This window comes from Prunus avium, chromosome 8 (genome assembly GCF_965620075.1).
Source record: "Prunus avium chromosome 8, drPruAviu1.hap1.1, whole genome shotgun sequence".
NCBI classification, from domain to species: domain Eukaryota; kingdom Viridiplantae; phylum Streptophyta; class Magnoliopsida; order Rosales; family Rosaceae; genus Prunus; species Prunus avium.
This window is the reverse complement of record NC_142291.1, coordinates 35,722,461-35,746,987: the sequence shown is the minus strand read 5'-3', so window position 1 is coordinate 35,746,987 and position 24,527 is coordinate 35,722,461. Positions and strand designations below refer to the sequence as shown.

Below are 24,527 nucleotides of genomic sequence, written 5' to 3'. Positions count from 1 at the left end.
TTAATCGCAAACTTAATGATCATGGCTTTGTCTAATTACGAGATTAAAATTCGCAATCAAATATGTTAAATCATTTTAGCAGAAACCAAAAACAAAACAAAAGAAAGATGCGGACTTGGGGTGGCATTATCATTTCAAAATTACTTGAAGTTTGCTCAAAAGAAAGATGTAAACTTGGGGGCCTTTAAGCCAAAAGCCCTTTTGCCCATTTTGGGAGGCTTTCTTCTAAATAAAGCAAACTCACTGCTTTCTGTTGCTTCTAGCTTCTGCCTTCTGCTAGAAGAAGGCACTGCATATTAAAGACGGTGAAAAAGTGAACACTAACGTCCAAAAGAAAACGGCATGTAGTACTTCGAACTGTGCTGTGGATGCTATAAATGGAAAGCACACGACGTCGTATCTGTCATCAGTATAATCTGAGCCGTTGGATTATACCCGGAGCGCAATCGAAGAAGTACCGAATCAGATTACGAGCCCCTCTGCAACCTAAACCCTCGTAGAAGCCTCTAGAACTCATAATCACACCCATAAAAAAGCCTCGACTTTCACACACGCACAGACTCACACTTCCCTAATTTTCCTGAAGATCAAAATCTCAGTCTAGAATCTTAGGCTCTCATCTCACGCTCGCGAGAAAATGGATGAGGACTTTGACATGCCAGTGCCGGAGGAGATGAACGGGGACTTTGATCTCCCCGACGAGGGTCCCGTTCTCAAGGTCGGTGAGGAGAAGGAGATCGGCAAGCAGGGCTTGAAGAAGAAGCTCCTCAAGGAAGGTGAAGGTTGGGACACCCCAAAAAATGGCGACGAGGTTGAAGGTGCAAGCTTTTTTGAACTATTGTTTTCTGCAATTTTATTTTTTTGGTTATTTCGAAGTGTTTTTGTTGTTTATGGATTGAGATTGATTGCGATGTTTATGGTTTTAGTTCATTATACTGGGACATTGCTCGACGGGACTCAGTTCGATTCGAGCCGTGACAGGGGGACTCCATTCAAGTTCACTCTTGGACAAGGTGAGAGCTTTTTGGTCATTTTTCAGTTTCAATCTAATGAGATTTAGTAGCTTGATTAAGCTGCTGGATGATTTAGATGGAAATAATGCCTTGTTGAGTTAGTTTTGCACAAATGCATGCGTGCAGTGTTTTTCATTAGGAAGTGGGTGGGAAGTTTGGGAATGATTGGTTTAAAGACTTTAAGTGATAGTTTGACGACGAAAGAGTGGTATTTTACTTCATTGGGACTACTAGAATGTTATCAAGAAGCAAGCTTAAACTGGCAGTGAAAACATGCATCGTATTTGTACTTTAAAATCTTTTGTACAATGAATTCTTGACCTTTGGAAGAAGAATTGACAATTAGAGGCATCTTTTTGTTAAGTTAAAGAGATGAAATTGAGTTTTAAATAGCTGTATTGATATGCAATATTATGGTCCTTGTTAAGATTTTGTTGTCGTGGTTCTTATTGTTTTGTAATCTTATGTCATAATCCAAAAGCTCCTGGGAAATGCTTAGGAGTTTGATCTCCTTTCAGGGTGAGCTCTCTCTCACGGAGTGAGTTTTCTGATGTTGTGGTGCAGGACAAGTGATTAAGGGATGGGATGAAGGTATTAGAACGATGAAGAAAGGTGAGGATGCGCTTTTCACCATCCCTCCTGAGCTGGCTTATGGAGAGTCTGGATCCCCACCAACTATCCCTCCCAAAGCCACATTGCAGTTCGATGTTGAATTGCTATCGTGGACCAGTGTCAATGACATATCCAAGGATGGTGGAATAATTAAGAAGATCTTGAAAGAGGGAGAAAAATGGGAGAACCCAAAAGACCTCGATGAAGTTATAGGTAGGTTTCTCTTTAATGCTGTTTCTATTGGCTTATGTGCTATCTGTGATCGTTGTCTATTAACTGCCTTCTGCTCCTGTTCTTTATGCAGTTAATTTTGAGGCTCGGCTTGATGATGGAAAAGTTGTTGAAAAATCTGACAGAGTGGAATTCACTGTCAAAGATGGTATCATTTTCTTGTCATATATATATGAATTCAGTTCGATTTTTTTTGGTTGAGAATTTGGTTTTTTAATGGACTCATAATCTTGTAAATAGGTTACTTCTGTCCTGCCCTATCAAAGGCTGTTAAAACAATGAAGAAAGGGGAGAAGGTATTATTAACGGTGAAACCACAATGTGAGTTGCCTTGAGCCATCAGCCTGATATTATATGAAATATAAAAATGACCATTATGTTATGATCTAATATTTGCCTGCGTCTTCGTTCCAGATGGATTTGGGGATAAGAGTAAGCCTGCATCTGGTTATGAGGGTGCCATTCCTCCAAATGCCACTCTTCACATCACTTTAGAGTTGGTATCATGGAAAACTGTCTCAGAAGTGACAGATGACAAGAAGGTTATTAAGAAGATCGTGAAAGAAGGGGAGGGATTTGAACGTCCAAATGAAGGGGCTGTTGTTAAATGTAGGTGTTAGCCCATTGATTTCAGATGAGTATTTTACAATCTATACCAGGTTAAAAAGTTTTTAAATAGTTCTCTGATTTTGTTGCTGGCAGTGAAATTGATTGGGAAGCTGCAAGATGGTACGGAATTTTCGAAGAAAGGTCATGCTGAAGGAGAAGAGCTGTTCGAGTTTAAGACAGATGAGGGTAATAATAATGCGAAGTGCTTCTTTTTAACCTTTTGTTTTGTTCTTTTTGCCTATAGTGGTACTGAGTCAATGATTGTATTGGACAGAGGAAGTGATTGATGGGCTTGATAGAGCTGTCCTGACAATGAAGAAGGGTGAGGTAGCACTCCTGACCATTGCACCAGAGTATGCATTTGGTTCTTCAGAGTCCCCACAGGAGTTGGCTGTGGTACCTCCTAATTCGACAGTCTACTATGAGGTTGAGCTCGTATCTTTTGAAAAGGTGGGTCAATAATGCCGCTCAGATTACGTTGTGCAACATGTATCCATTGGCATCAAATTACTGAGATTGTGTGTTTTTCTCAAATAATTTTTGTATTATTCATTTCGCACCTCAGGATAAGGAATCATGGGACATGAATACCGAAGAAAAGATTGAAGCTGCTGGTAAGAAGAAGGAAGAAGGGAATGCACTGTTTAAGGCAGGTAAATATGCAAGAGCTTCCAAGAGATATGAAAAGGTAGGATGACAAATGTTGACTCATGAACCAGATGATTGGACTTGAGCTGTTATGCTCACTGGAGCTTTTTCCGTGCAGGCTGTCAAGTACATCGATTATGATACTTCCTTTAGTGAAGAGGAGAAAAAACAGTCTAAGGTGTTGAAGGTTGCTTGCAATCTTAACAATGCAGCTTGCAAGCTGAAGCTGAAAGATTATAAACAGGCTGAAAAGTTGTGTTCCAAGGTCCACAATTTAGAACTTAGAAATGCTTGGAAGTTCCCTCTCTGTGACTTTTACAGTTACTAACCGACTATTTTGTGCACAGGTGTTGGAAATCGAGGGTAGAAATGTGAAGGCCCTGTACAGAAGGGCTCAGGCATATATTCAGCTGGCAGATTTGGATTTGGCTGAGCTCGACATCAAGAAGGCTCTTGAAATAGACCCCAACAACAGGTTTTGCTCCTTCTCAAGTGTCTGGATTCTCTCTTACAGTATTTTGTTTGATGGAGAAGTTGAAATGTTCACACTTCTTTCTACGTTGAAACAGGGATGTGAAGTTGGAGTACAAGACTTTGAAGGAGAAGATGAAAGAATTCAATAAAAAGGAGGCCAAGTTTTACGGCAACATGTTTGCCAAATTGACCAAGTCGGACTCTCCGGATTCCAATGTAAGTAGTATTCTTCTAGTGGGACATTGATTTCAATTTATGATTCGAACAGTTGTCATTTGGTTGCAGTTGCTGGTGGTGATTTCATGATTTCTGGGTTTAATCGACTGGTTTTGATTTTGGCTTTACAGAAAACAGCAGCTAAAGATGCTGAACCCATTAGCGTAGACAGCAAGGCATAAGGGGACTGCATCACATAATCGGCTCGCAGCTTCCAATTGTGTCATTAAGGAGTAAATTCCTAGCTTTTTTAAATTGTGTAGGACTACTTGGTCTTGGCGCAAAGAAGTTGTAATGGATGGTTTACTAAAACTGGATTGTTGACATTGAATTTTGTAAGTTAAATATTTTTCAATACACCTTATTTATGTTGCTCTTAACCATCAAAGCTTTTGATTTCTGTAATTTGAGTTTATCGAAGTTTGAAACGCGTACAATGCCAAAAACCGTGGAATTTGGACAAGATTTGGCATTGGCAAGCTGTTGGAACAGCTGAGGTTTTGGGTTTGTGTACGTCATGGTCCTGAGGTTTGTCTAAGCTGAAATGACCAGACTTCAAATTACATATAAATGAATGATATACGCTTGCTTTTCTTGAAGAAGGAAAAAGTCCTCTCAATAAAATTTCAAACTGATCAAATCAAAATATAATTTCTCGTACACAATTTGTTAGTAGCAAAAATAAAGAATAACAAATGTGATGATCTAACGACGCCAGCCTTTGGCACGGGCAACCAATTGTACATTGGTATTTTGTACCAGACAAACTGATGGGACTGGAAAATTGGATCCATTCCTACAAACTAATCTTTAGGGCCCCTTTCCCATATCTAAATCAATGAGACAAACTTCAAGAACTGTCGCTTGGCACCAACAATGATACATACAGTTTTGGATTGAGAGAGTCTAGTTACCGTCTACAGATACGTGCCGAGCACAACGAAATTGCTTCTATCAGGGGAGTCGACTATCGGAAATAGCAGGGAACTGACGGTTACAGCTCTGTCATCGGCGCGCCGATATAGAATTCAAAGCTCTGGTCAAAGTACCCGCCCCATGGTACATTCCGGGAAAGCACTCAACACTACTTGACAGCATTACTCGGAGGAGGTCAGCTCACCTGCTCTCCTATCAAATCAAGGCCAACAACTAGAAAGGTGATCCCTTGAAATAGTAGGAAGTAGAAGTGAATTCCTTGGGCAGACAGCAAGCTTCTTGCTGAAGCAGTCAACAATACAAAGGCAATTACAAGTTCCTTCCTATATAATCGATTTCTTCTCCTCTTCCCAGTTTTCTTAGATGTCTCTAGTTTGGTCAGCTCATCAAGGCCTGATTCTGAGGCTGACCTTTGAAGACCAGTAGTTTGCACTAGCGGCTCAGACTCCCTTTCGAAAGCAATTAAATCTGTCTCTGATGACCTTCCCAGTTTCTTTGTAACTATCCACTCATAAGAACTTCCAAACTGAAACAATCCTGATATCATGGCATTAAATTTGGTCACTGACATGGTATTCTCGAAAAGAAGGTAGGGTACAATAAATGGGAATGAGCGTGGTGCAGGAAGAATATTCAAGACAGACATAATTCCAGGGACATAACAAACAACCCATGCTGGTAGCTGAGCCTCTGGTAGGAACATGGTCAAGGGAAGAATGATGCAAAAGAGAGTGAACGAATAAAACGGCAGTATAAGCTTCCGCAGGAGGAAGAAGAGAAATATCAAATTTGCTTTCTTGGTCAAACTCACCTGGAATGAGAAAACAATAAAGTTTATGTTCATGTGTACTTATATTGGTAAAAGAATTTGTACCAAAGTCAAATTTTTTCTGACTTGAGATTTAGATGACCACAAGAGCCTATCTTTCTCATAACAAAAGGCAATGCACCTCAATCACTTTCTTAATTTTACAGATAATCAAGTCTTTTTACACTGTTTGTGGCTTAGATTTCCTACTATTAAAATAATGAATAATATTCTTCTAAAAATTAATGAATATAAAGGAACTTCTATACCTTTGAACGGAGTATGTCAAAGAAGCACACACGGAATAACTGCATTGGACCAGAATGCCAGCGATGTTGCTGTTTCTTGTATGCCCCGTAGGACTCTGGAAGTTCACAAAGGCACTGCAAAAGCAGCAAGTTCAGCAAACCATACAAGGAAGCTTTAAACTATGTAAAGTCGAAACTTTGACAATGGAAAATATGCACACCTTGACATCATTCAGATATATGAACTTCCATCCACAAAGATGAGCACGAACAGCAACATCCATGTCTTCGACGGTCGTTCGTTCCAACCAACCACCGCATTCCTCAAGGGCCTTAATCCTCCACACACCAGCCGTACCATTAAACCCAAAGAAGTTGATAAACACCCCATTGACCTGTTGTTCAACTTCAAAGTGGAAGGACAAGTTTATATTCTGCAGTCTGGTAAGCAGGTTCTCATCCTTGTTTACAAAAGACCACCTTGTCTGGACCAATCCTAGATCATCATTCCCCTTCAAGAAAACAATACAAAACCCACTTTCAATCCAGCAAACAAGGACTTTGAATTAAGAAGTGAAGTTGCCAGCAGCCTAGATGATTTAAGTATTGTGAACTTAATCATGCACATAAGCTGAGAGTGTAAATGAATGGTCCCATTCTCTGTAGTGTATACTTAAACAAAACACCGAAAACACCAACAGATTAATCAGAATAGTGTGTTCTAATACAGATTAAAAAATTACCTTGAAATAAGGAACGGTTTTCTTCAAGAACTCAGGTCCCGGCTGAAAATCTGCATCAAAGATGGCTACAAACTCATAATTCTTAACATAATCGCAGCTCATAGCAGATTTCAGATTCCCTGCCTTATACCCTGTGCGTATAAGCCGATGTCTGTACAATATGGGGACACCCCGTTGCTGCCACTTGCTTACTTCCGCTTTGATAAGCTGTTGAACCTCTATATCATCGGAATCATCCAAAACCTGCACAAGCATTCTCTCCTTTGGCCAGTCCTGAATACAAACCGCAGCAATCGACTGATGGTACACCTGTTCGTCACCCAACAGAAGCACATTTCAATACTAAATGAGAGACAAAGGGTAGCTAGAAGGCATAACAGAAACACTAGTAATCTATCAAGACCAACATTGTAGCATTATATCATAAGCAATCAAATTTAACAATGCCCAGTTCTAACTTCCAACTTATGTTCGTAACTAAACATACAAAATGCCATACAAGGCTCATGCTCATGTATCACTCTAGCATTTTATGAAAAACGAAAAAAATTGAAGCTTGATATTAACTTGTAACTAAAACATAAATAAAAAAACACATTAGAGGAAATCTAAACGGTGTCGTTAGGGATTAGAAACCTACATCATCTTACCTCCCTCTCATTGCACATAGGGATCTGCAACAACACCATGGGATAATCCTCCACATTCACATCCTCAGTACTGTTCCCCTCCTCGTCCTGATTCGAAGACGACGTCGTTGGGTACTCCATGACCGCCTTGGGCTTGACTCTCCGAAACTTGATCCAGAAGCATCCGAGCAACAAAGCAATGCGATCAACAGACTGAATCAGAAAGAGCACGATGCAGAGATTGGCGAAGCTCTGCAATGGCGGCGCCAAGTAATTGACCCGAACGTGGAGCCAATTGGCGTAGAGAAGCTCCGTGAGCTCGGCTGATCTCACCGATGGCGGACTGAAATGCCACCCCTTGAAGTAGGCCACGAGCTCGAAGCAGAGCAGCAGGAGCACGACGATCAGAAAAGCCTTGATGACGCGGTAGAGGCGCGACGAGGACGAATCGGCGGGGGAATCCGGCGAGGTTACTCGGCGATTCGCGGTGCGGAGGAGGACGAGGAAGGAGCTGGTCACGGAGGAGAGGGAGGCGGCGAATTGCTGAAACTTGAGGAGGTAGACCCAGGACAGCTGGCGGGCGCTTCGTGAGCGGTCTTTCCCGACCGTCAGATCGGGGCCGGGGCTGTGGATATCGACGGCGAGCAAGTGGCTTGATTCGTCGGAGAGGAGGAGGTCGTGGTTGCTCTGTCTCTGCTTGTTCCACCATTCTTGAAACTCATGGTTCTGAGCTCGAGACATTAATAAATTAATTATATATATAGATATATATGTGTTTCTTCTTCTGCTTCGTCTTCTTCTTCTTCTTCTTCGTCTTCTCAGATCTCTGTTCTGTGTGTAACAACTAAATGACTCTGTTTCTGTGTGGCGCTGAAAGAGGGGGCCTTTTGCGCTAAATTTAGTAAGAGACTTGCCTAAGAGTCTCTTAGCATTTTTGATTGATTTTCTTACTTCGATTGTTTGTTGCGAGAGTGGGCAGGACATGCGACTTTTCGGACTTTCGTTTTCATATCTACATTTTGCTCTTACCCACGCGCTAATTACGGCTATTTTAGGAAATGCCTATCGACAAAGCAGTTCTATTTATAAGCGCTTGTAATAAAACAACAGTTGATAAATATCAAAGTGATTTTTTTCAAAGTACTTTTTAACTTTTTTACTAAATGTTGTCGTAAATAGTTTTAGTTATCTTAAATATTTTATAAGCACTTCGAAACCGGTACTTAGTTAAATCATTGTCTAATAAAGATATTCGCATGCATAGTAATTTATGATTGAGAATGTTAGTTACATTTCCTTTTCCATATTCTCATATTACTATTTCATCTCGCATAAAATTAATAAATCGTGTATATAGAAGGAATTGAATTTTAAATGTATACATAAGGAAACCCGTGTGCAATGGAAAATCCAATCATGATATTTGCCAAAAACATAAACAAATGATAAATTGTTAATCAAATGATTCAATTAGCTTGAATTGTGCAAATTATCACATATTAGTTGGTCAAACAAGCAACACATCTAGTTCATAAACCAGGCAGGGATTGGTCAAATAAGTGAATACGACCAAAGGACAAACGACAAACGACTGATTTTCATCATCCAATTCCATTGAGTAAAGGCCGAAATCAAATGATCCCATGACACGACATTCCCAACAAACGACAACCTAATGGAAACAAACAACTACACTAACCCACAATGCCAATTTATTTGGTTTGGCAATTTTGGGTCACTTGTACAAATGGGCCAGCCTAACAATGAACCCAGATCTCAACTTTTCCAATCCAAACCGTTTGGGTTTGTTGGGGCCTAACTAGGAACAAGATGCAAGCTTGCAGGCCCAAAGTTCTGCTTGGGTTTTTGGACAGTTCAATTGGATATGTATATGTCAACTCCAAGTTGATGGGCACCACAGTGGAGTGGTTGGGGCTTTGCTTCTCCGCAGGAATGGTCTTGGGATCGACTCCCTGCATCGGCGTGGATGTGAGTTTAAGGATTTATCGACTTTTTTAATATAGGAGAGGACTTCAAAATATATATAATGAGTCGCATCGTTTTATGAATTCTACAATTTAAAATCTTTATTTCATACTAGGGAGTTCTCTTCTATTGAATTCTTGTCTACTTACTTGATTTCAAATACGAGTTTATTTTTTGAATTCTACAGTTTAAAATCTTTATTTCAGACTAGGGAGTTCTCTTCCATTGAATTCTTGTCTACTTGCTTGATTTCAAATACAAGTTTGTTTCTACAGTTTAAAATCTTTATTTCAGACTAGGGAGTTCTCTTCCATTGAATTCTTGTCTACTTGCTTGATTTCAAATACAAGTTTGTTTTATGAATTCTACAGTTTAAACTCTTTATTCCAGACTAGGGAGTTCTCTTCCATTGAATTCTTGTCCATTTGCTTGATTTCAAATACGAGTTTGTTTTATGAATTCTTGTCCACTTGATTGATTTCAAATACAAGTTTGTTTTATGAATTCTACAGTTTAAAATCTTTATTTCAGACTAGGGAGTTCTCTTCCATTGAATTCTTGTCTACTTGCTTGATTTCAAATACAAGTTTTATGAATTCTATAGTGTAAACTCTTTATTCCAGACTAGGGATTTCTCTTCCATTGAATTCTTGTCCATTTGCTTGATTTCAAATACGAGTTTGTTTTATGAATTCTTGTCCATTTGCTTGATTTCAAATACAAGTTTGTTTTATGAATTCTACAGTTTAAAATCTTTATTTCAAACCAAGGAGTTCTCTTCCATTGAATTCTTGTCTACTTGCTTGATTTCAAATACTTGTTTCGGATTTCTAAATGTCATTATAGATGTCTACAACAAGAGTTCGACTCTTACTCTATTATTCTTCGGAACTTCTTTAATGCAAATTAAGCAACTGTCACAAACTTACAAATACTCTCTCACCAATGAAAAATGTGAAAAGCAAGTAAAAGAAATGAAGTAGGGCAAGAAAATAGGTGAAGCAAGGTTATGTTTATTTTAAGTTTCCCTCATTAAAAAAAATCTTTATTGTTTGTATTTTACTTGTTTGACATTTGAGGTTTACTTCGCCACCACAAAACTTGTCCACCGTTCTAACTGAAGGAAAACCGAGTGCGATTGTGACACTTCAAATCTAACCAGATTTTATGAAAAGGAGATGACATTAGATTCATTCATTCATTCATTTCTTTCTTGATTAAAGTGTAATTTGTGTAATAAGAAATAAGTAAGAAGCTCTAGAAGAATGCAAGGGAAAAGAAAGAAAGAGAGACAAAACACGTTTACAGTTGGAGAGCATGAAATAATGCAATGGTTGGTGAAGCAAATGATGCCTGTCTTTCTCCCCAACAAAAGCAAAGCGAAAAACACCAAATGGCCAATCAAAGTTTCAAAAGGCAGGCCCTCTCTCTCTCTCTCTCTCTCTCTCCCTTCCTTAGGTGAAAGGTAAAGAACCCAAATGAGAACATTGGGGAAAATGGGGTGATAGAATAGTGACAACTTGGTTAATTCATAGGACACCTACCCTATAATAATGGGTCACTATAATTGCCCTTAAACCAACAAACCCACTTGTTGTCTTTGAGGTTTTGAAATCTCTCCAAACATTCTTTCTAGCAGGAGGGCTATAGGTAAAGGGTAGGGTCCCCTCATTTCTCTTGGGGTTTTTGGTTGCAAAAGCCAAAGCCATCTCGCGGAGACCCGAAGCTTTTTCCCTTCCATTAAGGTCATAGATTTCAGGATTTGATTAGGACATTTCACCCACAGATTAGTTTCCAACAGCTAGCTTAGTAGAAGCATCATGCCAGACACATATAACAAATTGCTCAAATTGCTCTAATATCAGTGGTTGGTATTCAAGAAAAACAAAGAACAATCCAGTGCTCAAATTGCTCCAATATCAGTGATTGGTATTCAAGAAAAACAAAGAACAATCCAGACCCTCTCTTTTGATAAACGAGGGAAGAGGGAAATCGAACGTGTATCATATTTTGACATTGAGAAGAAAAGTACTGTTAAACTAATAAGCTGGTAAGTTCTCATGAAAATAAAATCTATAAGATTATTAAAGCTTGAACTTCGATCATTTTTCTAGGGTAATTTAGATATTAAATACGTAACATCTAGAGTAATATAGAACTATCTTATTAATTCAATTGTTTTGTTGATGCTAGCTCAATTCAGTTAAGAATATTGAAATTGGGTGCCAGTGAAGCCTAAAGTGGCCAGTCCATGTCAAGTTAAGTCATTTCCCTTTTCATTTCAATTCTCAATCAAATTAGTAAATAGGAGGAACCTTAATCAAGAGAGAAACTCTCATGCAATAGGAATCACTTTTTGCTATTATCGGCCAATAACACAATGGCACATAAGATAACTTTTCAATATATCATTATATTATTGGTCGGGATAATAAAATAATGTTATCTCCGTTACTAGTAAATTTTTTTCCTTAATCAGAAAAGACCCACCCACCCAAGCATTCGAAGAAACAACTGCATAAACAATCAAGAAGAGGACAAAGGCAAAAAAAAGGGCAAAAGATAAGAAAAATATCAATCATGTACACGTCTCCATGTAATTGGCTTTAAATTTCATGGAGACAAGACTGTCAGACTACAATTTTCTAATTGTAATTATTAATTTGCCTATCATTACAACAATTATATAATAAGATATGTAACTGTTCAAGTATGCTGTGCACCACATCCAAAGCATCTTTCTAGTAATTAAATTACACTAATCTGCAGACCAATAATAGACCCTTGAAATAAAAATAATGATTAAGGCTGCAATGCACAAATCTTTTGCTGAACCCAAAACTTGGATTTTTACTAACCACCTCTCAGAAAAAGATTAGTCTAAATTTTAAAGGGTATCTTTCCAAACCTGAACTCCACTACAAAACCCTTTTCTCTTGTTTTTCTATTGCCATACAATTTTAAAGTGGGTGAGATTATAAAGCTCTTTGATACATTGGGCCTAGTCAGAATCTCACCATTGCCAACCTGGGATTCTTTTGATGTTCTTTGTATAATTGTATATCATAAAAATTTTATAAAAAAAACCTAAAGATTTTTAATGGAGTGGTTCTATCTTCTAACTTCTAACACCTCTGCTGCTGCTGATATTCAATTTTCTATTCAGAACAGTAAAAAGGGAACAGAAGCTTCTGTTTTTGGATAACCTGTGAAAATTACAGATGCCCAAAATATGGCAGAAATCATGGTTGACCCCAGCTCAAGATTTATAACCAAATGTCTTAATCATTCAAATTAAGACTTTTTAGAGAGCAAGAGACCCCACTCATACAGCTGGTTGCAACACAAGTTAGAATCAAATCCAAAAGATTTAGATGCAAACTTTTAACAGTGTTCCATTGACATGACCTTTGTGGAAAATTACAAATGACAATAGACAAAAATTTCTCATTGAAATGAAATGACAAAGCACTTCATCTAATTAATTAGCATTTGTTATTTTACATGGTGCTGTAAGCAAAGACTTAATTTGCACCAGAATACAGAAATTTGCTTCTGGGATTTTACAGTGGATGAAAATTAGACAACAAAATTACATTGAAAAAAAGAAAGAAAGAAAAAGATGATGAAATTGAAGGGCAGAAAAAAATAATGGCTCTCTTTGATCAATAGACCTAAAGATGATAAAGGGCTTCTTGGTACCAAGCAAATGATAAAAGGCTCAGTAGCAGTCCATGCAATCTTCAAATTTTTATATCTTGTATATACAACAGCATCCCCTCTGTCCATTATGGAAAAGACTGACAAAATGGTGGTCAGAGCTCAATTTTCATGTGGGATACTTGATTTGAACCTGCAGCATAAAAAAGAAGAAAAATAAATTACCATTTATGAATTTATGATTCACAATTTTATACAGTAGGGATTTGAGACGGTTTTTAACATGATTTTCTTACTCACCATCCAATTCTGTTTCCCTATTTGAATTTTGACCATACCCCATTTGGACAATGGTTTGCAGATCATCTTCACCAAATGCTGGAAACTGGAACAAATTAACCAGAGACAGAGTTAGATAACTTATCAAACTACCAGAAAAAAGTACTTTTGGCTTGGAAAATTGTGTGAAGTAAAACTGTAAAATAACTTACCTGAGGAATGCCTTCACTGCTAAAACCACTGAGTGGAGGTAACTGCATCCCAAGGCTTTGGCATAGTGAGGTATCTAAGGGGTCCACTGCTCCATTAGAAATGTTGTTCTGTAGTGCTGGATTTTGCTGGCGCTGGTGGCCATAAATGGCTTGTGCCGAGGAATCTAATGGGAATATTGGATGTTGTGGCAAAGAGTTGTTTTGTTGAAATATCTAAAACCAGAAAAACCAGCAAAATCCCAATTCAGAAAAGTTATTCAGAAAAGTTGGAAAAAAACATAGAAAAAAAATATATATATATATATACAGCCATTAACTTTGTTGAGAGAATAAATTATAAACCTACTTCTTTTGACATTAGAGCATCCATGTTGAAATCCAGCCTGGTGTTCACAGAAGCCAACTTCATAGAGAGGAACTGCACAATAAATATGCATATAAGGGAAATGACTTGGAACCTGCTATACAATTTACAAGCATCCGACCTTGTTGACTTTTTTTTTTCTTTTTTATCCATAAATGTCATTTTACCTCGACTTGACGTTGTAATGACTGAACATAATTTATAATCTCATCAAGCATAAGTGCTTTTCCAGTGACCTGAAAAAAAAACCAAAAATCAAAGTCATATTAGTAAAAAGGACACATCACACAATCATGCACCTTAAAAAGATAAAAGCTTGTCAGTCAAATTCTGCATTTTTTGCAGACCTTGTTACAGCCAGGTACAAGATCTTGAAGAAGCTTCATCCTTTCACTGATCTTCTCTCTTCGGACCTATCAAAATTACACAAACCCATGTCAGCATAAAGCTTGAAAAATCAATGAAATGGCATAATGACAATATAAAGATTTTGGAGGGAATTAAATTAAATTGAATTTTAAGGTCAGCCCATAATTCTTACCCTTTCAGCTAAACTATGGCTGTCAGTGGCTTGACCCCTTCTTGCTCTTACATGAATGTAGTCCTTGGGAGGCTCAGGTGGCTTTGGACCAGTCTTGGTTTGTTTCTCATCACTACTTGTACTTCCCTTTGCATCCTCCTCTGCTTTTACAGAGCCATTTTGATCATTCCCATTATTTTCATTTGGCTTGCTTCTCTTTGCATTAGAATTATCATTAAGTGCAGCCCCCTGTACCCAAAAATAAAAGAATAAACATTGAATTAAATAATGTTGTAATGTATAATCAAAGTAAAATGCTGCACAAATTTCAAAATGGGAAAATGAGTAAATTTGTTGTATGTATGTATGTATGTATGCAAAGTATGTACCTTTGTAGCAATGGGAGATGGGGATGATATTGGTGGAGGCTCCTTAGCTTTTCCCTTGGAAACTGATTTTCTTTTCCTGGAATTCAAATCCATGGAATTGGAAGCTACCAACCCTGTCTCCCCATTTGGGTTTTGTTCAGAAAATGTTGATTCCTCTCGAGAAATGGGCAATTCATTTCGATCCTGCAGCAAAGAATTCATCTTTTCTTGCAGACCTGTCTGAGATCCAAGTGCCTTAAGAGCAGGGCTGCTCGAAACCCGAGGAAGCTTACCATTTCCCATAATGGCATTAGATCTATAAGGCAGCTCAGTATTGTTGCTGTTGCTGTTGTTGTTGTTCATTCCAAGTTGGGTTGTTCTGCCATTGAAGCTCCTGCTCCCAAAGCATGAAAATTTAGCAGCTCTTTCTGCAAATCCAGGGTCAGCTGAGAACTCAGCCACACTAGAATTCAAAGGCATGGACTTTCCCAAATTGGGCAGCTTTTCTTTCTTCAAATGATGATCCATGATGGGCAAGCTCAGCTTGGGAGGCGAGTTCAAAGGAGTACTATAACATGAAGTGTTGGTGCTTGCATTTCCATTTCCATTTCTACCCATGTAAGTATTCGCCTGAATTCCCAACAAGGACTGAGAGTGCGGCGAGATCTCACCGGAGCTCCCGATGTTTCCAAGCTTCCCTATCAACTCTCTGATCACAAAGCTCTCATTGGAGATGTTGGAATTTGATGCCGCCGGAGAAGACACCATTGAACTCAGGGCTGACTCGAAGTGGATGTTCTGGTCGGCTGACTTGTCCCAGTTGGGATTGAAGAAGCAATCCGGTGACTGCTCTGATGAGCAATTCCGGTCTGCCGTGGCGGCGGCTTGGATGTCCATGGCGGTCGAGAACGAAGAACGCCATGCCGGCATTGAAGATGTTTGCTGAAAGTGAAGTGGAGGTGGGATTCCAGCATTTAGAAAAAACTCATTCTCCATGATACGATCAGCAATTTGTCAATCAGTATGGAAAGGCTGAAACTTTAAAATGTTGCAGCTAAAAAGATTGTTTCTTTTTTCTTCTTTCTTCTTTCTTGTTGGGTTATGTGGAGAAACAGAGAAAGAGAGAGAAGAAAGGCTTCCAAAGCCAACAGGTTGGTTTGAGAAAGAGAAGCAAGAGGAAGTGAAATTTGGGGTGGTGGAAGATACAAATGTGGGGTTTGATATATATGATTGCAGATGAGAGAAGAAGAGTAATGAGTATGATGGTTTGGTGCATAAAAGCTTAAGCAAAAGCAGAGACAGAAAGAGAAAGAGAAGCAGAAAGGAGAAAGAGAGGGAAGGAGGAGAGGGGGAAGGGGGTGGGTTGTGGGGTGATTAAGTTAAATAGGGAAAAGAGGAGAGAAAATTTTCACCAAAAAAATAGAAAAGAGAAGAGAGAAAAAGGTTAGTTTGACTTTTTGCATTTTGGGGTTTTGAGTTTTTTTTGTTTTGGTTGCTAAAGGACAGGGGTAAATTGGTAGTTTTACTTTGGCCACCTCCGGAAAAGGCGGGAAGTGGTGGTTGCCGGGCCTTGGACGTCAAAACACCTAAAATGCCTAATTGTCCAATTTCCCTCTCGAAATAAACAATCCACATCCACTGCCCCTAGAACAAGGCATGGAAACCACTACTGAAGTTTTTCTCTGCTTCTTTTACACTCTTTGTTTGCACGTATTCTTTTCATTAAGGATATTCAAACTTGATTGTAAGTGAGCTGACTTATTGACCTGATCAATTGACGTAACTCACATTTGTTTCTTTCACGTTTTTATTTAGCTACAAGATGAAGACAAATTTTTTTGGTAGTTGAAAGAATACACACGAGCATATAGTCCATGTACACAAACCATGAGAACCATTTTGGGTTTGGAGGACAATTTGGGGTACAACTAATCATGGCTTGGATTGTGAAGGCTTTTTAGCTTTCCAATTCTAACTTTGTTTAAAGCTCTCAGACCTTTTCATGATTTCCTCCCCAACCAAATTGACTTGGTGATGGTGTTAGAATTGTGGGTCAAACGTAATAGTTGTCCGACATTCAGATATCATAAGTCGGGTATCTTCTTCAATTGCATTGCACCTACGCCTAATAAGATAAACTTGGCATTTGAATACTTTGTCGAAAGCTCTTAGATCTTTTTATGATTTCCTCCTCAAATAAATTGACTTGATGGTGTTAGAATTGTGTCGAATACAATAATTATCTGACACATTTTTTAAATTGAAAATCTTTATAAATTACACCGACAACTATTAAGTTAAACTCTACATTTGAATTCTCTCACGGTACTTCTGAATTCTCTCACAGGACTTCTAGTAGACTTTTATGTCTCGTTATGCTTAATCAAATGGAGCATAAATTAATGCACCACCCTTCATGGAATTGTCAAGATCCTATAGAGAAAATCCCCAATAACCAGGCATGTATGCTCATTGGGTAATTTGGGTAATTTGATTTTCTTTTTCTTTTTCTTTTTTGTTGGAGAGGGGGGTGTTTGATTGAGGGGCCATTTGGGTACCTAAAAATAGAAAAATCCATCATCTATGACATAAGTGTTGTACCTGACATTTTGACGCAGTTTAAAATAACCTAACCTAAGCTTTAGCGGGGGAAGGGGTTAATTTCAATGTAGATATTCCCCAACTCCCTCTTGTTTATGTAATTTTTAAGAAACCCTAATTTTATATTCAGCAATCATTTGAGTCAACACAAGGGATTGTTTGGTTTAAAAGTCAAAGTGAATAAAAATAGATTCTGTTTTATTTTTATTGAACAGTAAAGTTAATTTCGTCTACGTTCATGCTAAACCAAATTTTAAATTTTCATCTTGTGGAAAACATAAAAGGAAAATATATAAATGTGTTTCTTCATCAAGGACTTGTTTAGGGCTTGGTCAATGATTGAATTAAATGGGGCAACTGGGCGGTTTACCCGGGTTTGGTCTGGTTCACATAACAGGCCATCTCTCTCTCTCTCTCTCTCTCTCTCTCTCTCTAAGAAATACAAGAGAAGCAGAAGCACTTGTTCCTTCAAGTTATTTTTTGTATAGCTGTTACCCTACACACACATTTGGCCACCCAATTTGGTAATTCCTCATGAAAATGCAGTCAAGTCCCATCTACTCCATTGCACGCTCTCCTTTATAATATGGGTTTGTCTTATGTTTAGATAGTAGAAATAAATGTTTTGCTTCCCTACGTCGAATTAAGCTAATTGTAAGTTCATATTCCAAGCTCAAATTAGGAGTTTTGGATACATTATTCCAACTCGTCTAATTGCAGTTTTGTCACTCATAAAATATTGAAATTTACGAATTGTTTTGTAATATTAGCCTACTCTGTTGCTCACACACACATACATGAGAATAACGCGTTGAAACTCATAGGAGACAGCTGTGTGTTTATGCGTCAAAGTAATTCATCGAATATGTTGTGATTCCTTAATTGCAACATGAATGAGAAATTCGCCGCTAAACAAATGATGATAAACAAAGTCACTATCTTAGAAAAGTTTTCAAAAAGCAATATGAAACCAATACTAAATGTGTTTTAGGTTAAGTACTATGCCTTAATAGTTGTGACCAACCCAATCCATTTTTCGGATAAATTCATGTATCTTTCAAGTATTATTTCTTCTTTCTCAGGCATGCGCTCATGTGTATCTTTCAAGTTGGAGACCACAATATCCATGGCTGGCTATCATTTATGCATACAGCAAAAACCCTTTCTAGACTTTATATTTATGGTCCTAAAGTTTTCATTCCATTCAACGCGACTCCATCTCTGACCACTTTCTGGTCACTTCTCAAAAACTTATTTAGGGCACGAAAAATATGCATCACATGAGATTTTGCCAACCCTCATGGGCCATGCATGCATATCTCCTCATTTATCAATGTCTTCCCCATCGATCTACATGTAGCCGTTATCATGGAACATATTTATGATGCATCTAACTATATATATATATATATGTATGGATTAATATGTCAACCGACATCTGAGAACATCAAATTAGTTTTGAATTAACCTCTGACACTAAAGCTAATATAGAAAAGAAATTTAGGGATGTAAATAATATCTATACATATATAGATATACATATAGCTTCAGTTGATGGATCCCTCAAATAAATCTTTGTAGGGCCCACTTCATATTGTATTTCACTAATCCAAACCGTCTATTTTGTAGATATAAATTCAAAGATCATCTCTACAAAAAAATCACTTGAATCCAATATCATTTGACCACTCAATTGAATTATTGACATTTTAGTAATTTCTTAAAGCACCGTGTTCATTGATTTTTTAGTACACAATTGGATCTCGAAACGATTTCTGATTTGTCTAATTTTTTGTAAGGATGATCTGTGAATAAAGATCTAAAAAATAAATGATTTGAATTGTTGAAAAAAAATTCGTAAAATACCTTAAAGGACTTCACTCAAATAAAATTATTTAAGAAATCTCTCATATATATTTACATATTATATATATATGGAACAAAATCTTGGCACCAATTGCACTGGTTTGTCACATGGCCTGGTTTTACATTTGCAACATTAAAAAAAATCGTGAAAACAATAGTAGTAGATAGTTAATTAATTGTATGTATGAGTTTGAAATTAATGTGGTCAAAATGTAATTAAATCTTCTTCTTTTTTCTGGTACTTTATTTATCAATTTCGTGGCTTGGTTAAGTGGGCAACTCCACCGCCCTAGTTCTCCACAAACAAGATTGTTCTTCAACATTAAATGTTGGGAAGATTTTAGGTCAAATGTGTACCTATAAATTTTTTGAACATGTGTGGAAACAATCACGTACGTAAGTTATAAAATAATATTATATAAATTTGCGTGTCGGTTTTCAGCCTCCACCTGTTTTTTCTTCTTTTCTTTTTTTTGTTGTTGGAAGCCTTCACCTGTTTTGATTTCCCCTTTTGCATGGCTTGTAATTCAAGATGTCATATATTTCTCTTTTTCTGAAAAATATATCATATGATTTGCATGAGAGTGAACATAAATATTTTCTCATAATAATAAAAAACATTAATATTTTACTTGCCTGATATTTCTCGGGTTTTGTGTTGTGGTTGTGTTTGTTATTTTAGTTTTATCATTAAAAAATTAAGAGCATGTTTGGTGTCCTTATCAAAAAATAAAAAATAAAAAATTATGATTTGTTTTTTAAAATATGAGTTTTTATAAAGTAGTGAGTACTTGTAAATATATGTTCTTAGATTCCAAATCATTCTGATTCATTCATCCATTTTTTTCAAAAAATATTACCATTTTAGCGTTTTCTTCTTTCTGAAAAAGACATTTCTTGGGTGGTGATCATTTCTTTTTTTATACCAAACAAATTAAGTATTGTTATATGACTGTTTTTAGAAGTTCATATCAATCAGTTTCGCTAATCATGGTTGTTGGAAGGGTTGTCAATAAATATATATTTTCCTTTGCAAAATTTTAACTAATAGTACTAATTAAGTAAACAAAAACCCGCTTAGACGTTCTTAATAATTTATTTGATAGCAAACAAAAACTAAATTATATGTATTATTGTTGTTTTAGCCAACGGGGCCATATATAATTTCTATTCGTATATATCTAGCTTATACATATTTAATTAATTCAGAAACTAATTAAATATACGAGTTCTATGTAATGCCAAATTAATTAAGTAGGTTTCATTTCTAAACACATCAGGCACGTACAGCAGGCAATTGAATAGAAAGCTTTTGTGTCATTAATTTGTGTACATATTATGTCCATAATCTAATCACACTTATGCAGCACGAATGAACACAACGAATCATTTTGTACTGATTGGGCGGTGCCTTGTCTTTGATTGTTGATTGCACAAGTGTGCGTGCAAAGACAAACACACAACTTTTTATAATGTAATTCTCTTGTCATCACTTTCTATTTCAACAAATGTGAAAATCGTAGAAGATTTACCTGATGTCGGTGTTTAATTTTTCGATAAGAATTTAACTCTCGTCTTGTCTCTTTACGATGTTTTACATGATGTCGGTATTTAATTTTACAACAGGAATTTAATTCTCGTCTTCTCTCTTATATTGTGTCTTATTTGATGTCGGTGTTTAATTTTACAACAAGAATTTGATTCTCGCTTTGTCTCGTCCGGCGTCTCAGACCATCTTTTTGTTTAAAGGAGAATCACTAATTATGTGAGGAGGGTTATTAGAAAAGGAGAATTGACACATTTACTTGTAAAACTAACATACATAGGGTAATGACAAAAGAAAAGAGAAGATAATAAAATGAAAGTATTGGTTTCTAAAGTTTATAATTCTTTCCAAATTATATTGTATATAAGCAAACAAAATCATTTACGTAATGAATTGGCTTTGTCTTGCTTTTGGTCTGTCCCTTGTCTTGTACTTAGCACTGCACATAGAAAGTAAGCTACATATAAAAATCAAACCCCAAAGTAAGTAAAAGAAATTAATAATAACTATATGTTAAACAAAATTAAAGAGCAGATGATGACTTCAGTTTAAGCCAAAACACACACGAGAGAGAGAGAGAGAGAGAGAGAGAGAGAGAGAGAGAGAGAGAGAGAGTAACTTAATTAATGGTTTACAGATGATGCTGGGTGGAGTGCTTTGTTGCTTATGTTATAATAAAATATGAATTAACATGTGAATTATTATGCACAGAGTAGACAATGTAAATTAAATTATATTAAATTTTCATATTATATACACACATAGAGCACTTTGATACACTGTCCAAAACCACAAGTGGTGAAACAAGCGGCGTAAAACATCCAAACCACTACAAAAATATGGGAGAAAGAATTCATGTCCCTACAGCCTGCCTACTCTCGAGCCTGGCTTGGCATCATCTAGCTCACAATTATGCTAAGCTAATTCTCTACTTATATTTAATAAAATATATATGACGTCTGCACCATAATAATATTTGTACATCCGAATAGAAGAATTGATATTGGCGACTTTGTGATATTGTAAGGTAAGCATGGGCTGGCTTTGTTCGACGTCAAGCCAAAATCAAGACCAAATTAATCAACTCATCAGTTCTTTTTAAAATTTGATAATCAAACCAAGTCAAGCACTTGTCCATTGGGATTTGGGAGGACGCTTCAACTGCACAGTTGATTTGGTCCGACAAATTTTTAATTTTTTTAATTTTATAAGTAGGATATCACAATTCTGGATATAATTAAATAGTTTTATTTTTTATTTTTTCACAAAACAATCTTGGGCCAATGAAAACGTAGACCCAAGAAAAAGCAAAGCCCAAATCAAACGTCATGTATATTGTCAAGGATAAATCATATATGTACCTAATATATAAAAGGAAGATCATCTTCAAGGCTGAAATCCAAAAAAGCACTGAGATTATCACAATTCAGTATTTGCAGATAACGATAAAATAACTTAAAGTGATTATTGGTAAAAATGATTCTTCATAAAAGTGATTATTCGCATCTCCAAAATCACTTCGAAACAAGCCCTAAGCAATTAAAAAAACAAAGAGGGTATCAATTTGTTTCTTAACATGCATTGACGAACGTGGTCTAGTGATACTCAGCAATGCCTCATCAACCCGAATTGGTGTATCGACTGAACCAGAATTTGCAATCATTTTACCATGCTTCTTTAGTGAAGGTTGCTTAAAGCATTACCCTGTTTTAAAACTCCAAAGTGATGATGACAGAAGGAAGCAGTCATCTTTATAGCAAGAATTTTTAATTTTAATATATAACTTATGTCGGACATCGACAGGTGTTTATGCTTGATGATGAGATAGCTATGGAGCCTCATTTTGTGAGAATTTAGCAGGCACCATTCTTATGCATTATTTTGCACAAACCTATTAGTGAAGTCCCGTGTCCAGGAATGATATTTTTTTCCCATTCCCTTCAGGCTTTCAAAAATACTTGGGAGATGGCTTGTTCATTGCCCACGCGTACGAGAATTGTAATTCCCGTTGGAAGCACTTACCTTGTCCACCCTGTCGATATTGCAGGACCGTGTCGATCAAAGGTTACTTTAATGGTATGAATCAATTCTCTTACATCCCTTCTATTTAGCGGTATTTAGACGATAATGTAACTATTGTTCAGTGGATATTTGTCATTCAAAATTTCCTGCATTCACTATAATAGACTGCATGTCTTAATAGATCTCTGGTAACATTGTTGCTCCTAAAGATCCTGATGCTTGGATTGGTTTGAATCCACGTAAATGGTTTTATTTCCATGGAGTGAACCACCTTACCCTAAAAGGGGGAGGGAGAATCAATGGGATGGGACAGGAGCGGTCTTGCAAGACCAACTCAACAAATGTATTGCTCTCTTGAACCTGTAAGCTTATGTTTCATTTAAAGACGATTCTACCTGCATCTGTCTAAAATTGGCTTAACTTGTTTGTGGCAGCCTTGTCGACATGCTCCAACGGTTAGTGCTTTCTTATTTAAGAGCCAGCAATTGTTTGTATCTTCTTTAATTGTTTCATTATTTCACTTGAGAAAGTTTTTTGTTTCTGATGGTTTCATGGCCTTGATACCAAATGCATTCCAGGCAGTTACTTCCCATAAGTGCAAGAATTTGAAGGTCAAGGATCTTATGATTGTCAGTAGTCAACAAATGCACATGGCATTCACTTACTGTATGCGGGTATTGGCATCCAATCTCAGAGTGATGGCCCCTGCTGTTAGTCCCAATACTGATGGAATCCACATTAGTGCATCAAGGGGCATTGAAGTCAAGAACAGCATGGTTAGTTATCCAAGAAAACTGTTGCTAAATTTGAATCTATTCATTGTTCTTGATCCTAGAACTATATCTTTTTTTTGGAGTTGTTGCAGAGAAGGTTGTTACTTGTTACCTTTAGCAATTAGATGTTGATTTTGGTGCCAGTTTGCATATCTATATGCATTGTAAGTTGTAACTCATTCATTATTTTACATCAAGTTCTTATACTCAATCCAGGAGATGACTGCATTTCAATAGTCAGCAATTCTTCACGAATCTGGATTATAAATATTGCTTGTGGCCCTGGTCACGGCATAAGGTAAATCTCTACTTTCATTTAGGCTTCACTATGGGAATCATACGTACACCTTACTAATTTTCAAATGCCTTCTTAAGCATTGGAAGCTTGGGAAAATCAAACTCTTGGTCACAAGTGCGTGATGTATTGGTCCTGTCTAACACGGATAATGGAGTGAGGATCAAAACATGGCAGGGAATTTTCTTCTCTAAGTTCTCTGTTCACATGCACACACGAGGCATATGTACCTTTTTTCTTTTTTTCTCCTTTCCTTTTCTATTGACCTGAACTAATATGTCGTTGGTTGAAATTGGTTTTTGTGACACGTTCATCAGGGAGGTAGTGGTTTTGCCTTTAACATTGCATTCCGGATTGATGCACAATGTATCAAATCCAATAATAACTGATCAATATTATTGCGACTCTGAGCTGCCATGTCTAAATCAGGTATAGAATTCTTATCATACTTAGCATGGAGAGGGTTCTTAATTCTCCAGGCAAAACAAAGAGCGTTAGAAACTACTCCCTCATCATGTATTCATTGAGCTATCCAAACTAAAATGTTAATACCACTTTGCAAAACCCAAGGGAAGGTGTCGTATAGTAGTGTAGATCGGAAGTCCGAGTGTCATTTCCACAGAGAGCGGTGTAAAGAAAATAACAGAGATGAAAAAGAACAAGTGTGATTGAGAAGTAGATTTATGCAAGATTTGATTTAAAGAAAATTCAATTGATTAAAACACTAAGGCATTGGGATTCCACTTTTAACATAAGCATGCAACTCTTATTAATTTGATCCACAAAACATTTTCCATTGTAGTTGTTCAAAATAATTAAAGCTCTTTTTAATTTCCTTTAGAAGTATTCTAAGCATAACTTGTACCAT

General features: G+C 36.9%; 3 protein-coding genes and 1 pseudogene across 3 annotated transcripts; 2 read left to right on the top strand and 2 right to left on the bottom strand.

Moving 5' to 3' along the window:
• The first annotated feature begins 317 nt into the window (after window positions 1-317).
• On the top strand, window positions 318-4,183 carry ROF1 (rotamase FKBP 1). The gene is made up of 13 exons (XM_021958473.2): window positions 318-818; window positions 927-1,013; window positions 1,578-1,838; window positions 1,930-2,004; window positions 2,097-2,177; window positions 2,271-2,465; window positions 2,559-2,651; window positions 2,740-2,915; window positions 3,031-3,153; window positions 3,232-3,378; window positions 3,461-3,588; window positions 3,683-3,803; window positions 3,935-4,183. The coding sequence occupies exons 1-13, from the start codon at window positions 638-640 to the stop codon at window positions 3,983-3,985; spliced, it is 1,719 nt and encodes a 572-aa protein (XP_021814165.1). The 5' UTR covers window positions 318-637; the 3' UTR covers window positions 3,986-4,183.
• A 235-nt stretch (window positions 4,184-4,418) lies between these two features.
• Window positions 4,419-8,168, bottom strand: CSLC6 (Cellulose-synthase-like C6). Its single transcript, XM_021958472.2, has 5 exons — window positions 7,189-8,168; window positions 6,539-6,847; window positions 6,017-6,307; window positions 5,817-5,930; window positions 4,419-5,550 (listed from the first exon to the last, which is right to left on the bottom strand). The coding sequence occupies exons 1-5, from the start codon at window positions 8,149-8,151 to the stop codon at window positions 4,915-4,917; spliced, it is 2,313 nt and encodes a 770-aa protein (XP_021814164.1). The 5' UTR covers window positions 8,152-8,168; the 3' UTR covers window positions 4,419-4,914.
• A 4,428-nt stretch (window positions 8,169-12,596) lies between these two features.
• LOC110756977 (transcription factor bHLH62-like) lies at window positions 12,597-15,938 on the bottom strand. Its single transcript, XM_021958485.2, has 8 exons — window positions 14,578-15,938; window positions 14,210-14,437; window positions 14,016-14,081; window positions 13,836-13,904; window positions 13,651-13,722; window positions 13,305-13,517; window positions 13,114-13,198; window positions 12,597-13,006 (listed from the first exon to the last, which is right to left on the bottom strand). Exons 1-8 carry the CDS (start codon window positions 15,550-15,552, stop codon window positions 12,969-12,971), a joined length of 1,746 nt encoding a protein of 581 aa, XP_021814177.1. The 5' UTR covers window positions 15,553-15,938; the 3' UTR covers window positions 12,597-12,968.
• Window positions 15,939-22,534: 6,596 nt separating this feature from the next.
• LOC148292652 (putative polygalacturonase At1g80170) lies at window positions 22,535-24,094 on the top strand (annotated as a pseudogene).
• The last annotated feature ends 433 nt before the right edge of the window (window positions 24,095-24,527 follow it).